Genomic DNA, 1,831 nt, shown 5'->3' on the forward strand with positions numbered 1-1,831 from the left:
GGAAAGAAATACGAAGTTTGGCATAATGAAAGATTTGTGTTTGATTTGGAATATTATGTTTTGTGACTAAGATGTCAAAATATATTGTTGTGTTGCTTTGCTAACTAAGCCACTAGTTATATCAACAACAAAAATGGTGTGAAACTATTGATATATTTATTCCCATTAATCATTTGGTAAAGTGTTCAATCGCGATATTTTTTTATCATAAAATAACCGCTTTTCTATAAAAAAAAATATTACTGATTTATCCTCTTAAAAAATAAGAAATTAGATACTATTTATTTTCTCTATCTTTATTTATAATTAATATATAGAGAGATAAACACACCAAGAATTTAAAAATAGATCACACCACAAAATAGGTTTCACTACTATTAAATTTTTAATTTTCTTTTATATTTATCTCTCTTTAAATAATCATAAATAGAGATAGAGAAAATCTCGAGTGATCACGTCTTTACACTTTGAATCAACGATAAATTTGTATAATAGTATTCTTTTGGCATAATTGTTCAAATGATTTCTTAATTTAATTTCACTAGTCATTTATCTTTTTTCTTTTGAGTTGTCATTTATTTAATTTTAAGTAACAATTTGAGCATTTATATCTTAAAATGTCAATAGTATTATCTTTTTTTTTGCATAAACTTAAAAAATTCATCAAAATCTTCAAACAAGATACATAAAATTCAATACCAATTTTTTAAAAAATCATGTATTTATCAAATGCATAACTCAAATATTCAAAGAAACTCATATTTCCATCTCCAACAACATCAAATAAAGAATGAAAAATATGAGTTTATTTGAAATTTTAAGTTATGAATTTGATAAAATTTGATTTTATATTGAAGATGATAATTAATTTTATCGGTTTAGTTTGAAAATTTTGATAATTTTTTGTAAAAAAAGGATAACATTGTTGATATTTTAAAATATAAAACATCAAATTGTCACTTAAAATTAAATAAAAAAAATAAATCGATAAAATAAATAAATAAATTATTAAAGTGTTATCTGAAATTAAGTTAAGGGATCATAGGAGTAATTATGTCTATTTTTTTTATACATAAAATAGTAGAGATGGAGATAATCATTACCCCTTTTTTCATTTAACAAAAATGTTAAACCATTTGTTCTTTAAGAAAAATGCTTGCAAATGTTCTAATAGGACTTGTTAAAAGTTTAAATGTAGAAATAAAATCTTAAAAATTGTATATTTTATACTTTCAAATTATAAAACGTGAAATTTTTCCTTCAAATTTTCTTTTATGTTTGCTTAACTAATGCCCTTATAAGACATGTTGGCATGACTCAAATAAAAAATATAGCAAGTACTTTTATTTTGTAAAAAGCGAAATCAAATTAGCAGTTTTTGATTTTTTTTCGATAAAATTTTTTTGATTTTTTTCTATAAAAGTTTTTTGATTTTTTACTATAAAAAATTTTCGATTTTTTTCTAAAATAATTTTCGATTTTTTTCTATAAAAAATTTTCGAATTTTTTCTAAAATAATTTTCAATTTTTTTCTAAAATAATTTTCGATTTTTTTCTATAAAAAATTTTCGATTTTTTTTCGATAAAAAATTTATTATTATTTTTTTGATATAAATGATTTATCTTTTTAATAAATTTTTTTTTTGTACAAAATTTTTTAAGAAAAAAAGTATCTTTTTTACTTTTTTCGAATGAAATAAATTTTAAAAAAGATTTAAGAAAAAAATCTCAAAATTAACAGGGCCTATAAGTCCCCAGAGCCCGCTCTCTTAGGCCCCATGAAATAATGAGCCTAAATTTTATTAAAATTAATTTGATATGGGGCCTAATA

General features: G+C 20.6%; 1 protein-coding gene across 1 annotated transcript in view; it reads right to left on the reverse strand.

The window, feature by feature from the left end:
* LOC101514898 (uncharacterized) overlaps positions 1-172 on the reverse strand; it is a 1,549-nt gene extending 1,377 nt beyond the window's left edge. The window contains exon 1 of the mRNA XM_073367038.1: positions 1-172. This exon is cut by the window's left edge and continues 1,377 nt beyond it. Within this exon, the coding sequence (XP_073223139.1) occupies positions 1-24 (24 nt within the window). The 5' untranslated portion in view covers positions 25-172.
* Positions 173-1,831: the final 1,659 nt, after the last annotated feature.

This window comes from Cicer arietinum, chromosome 4 (assembly GCF_000331145.2).
Source record: "Cicer arietinum cultivar CDC Frontier isolate Library 1 chromosome 4, Cicar.CDCFrontier_v2.0, whole genome shotgun sequence".
In the NCBI taxonomy this organism is placed as follows: Eukaryota; Viridiplantae; Streptophyta; class Magnoliopsida; order Fabales; family Fabaceae; genus Cicer; species Cicer arietinum.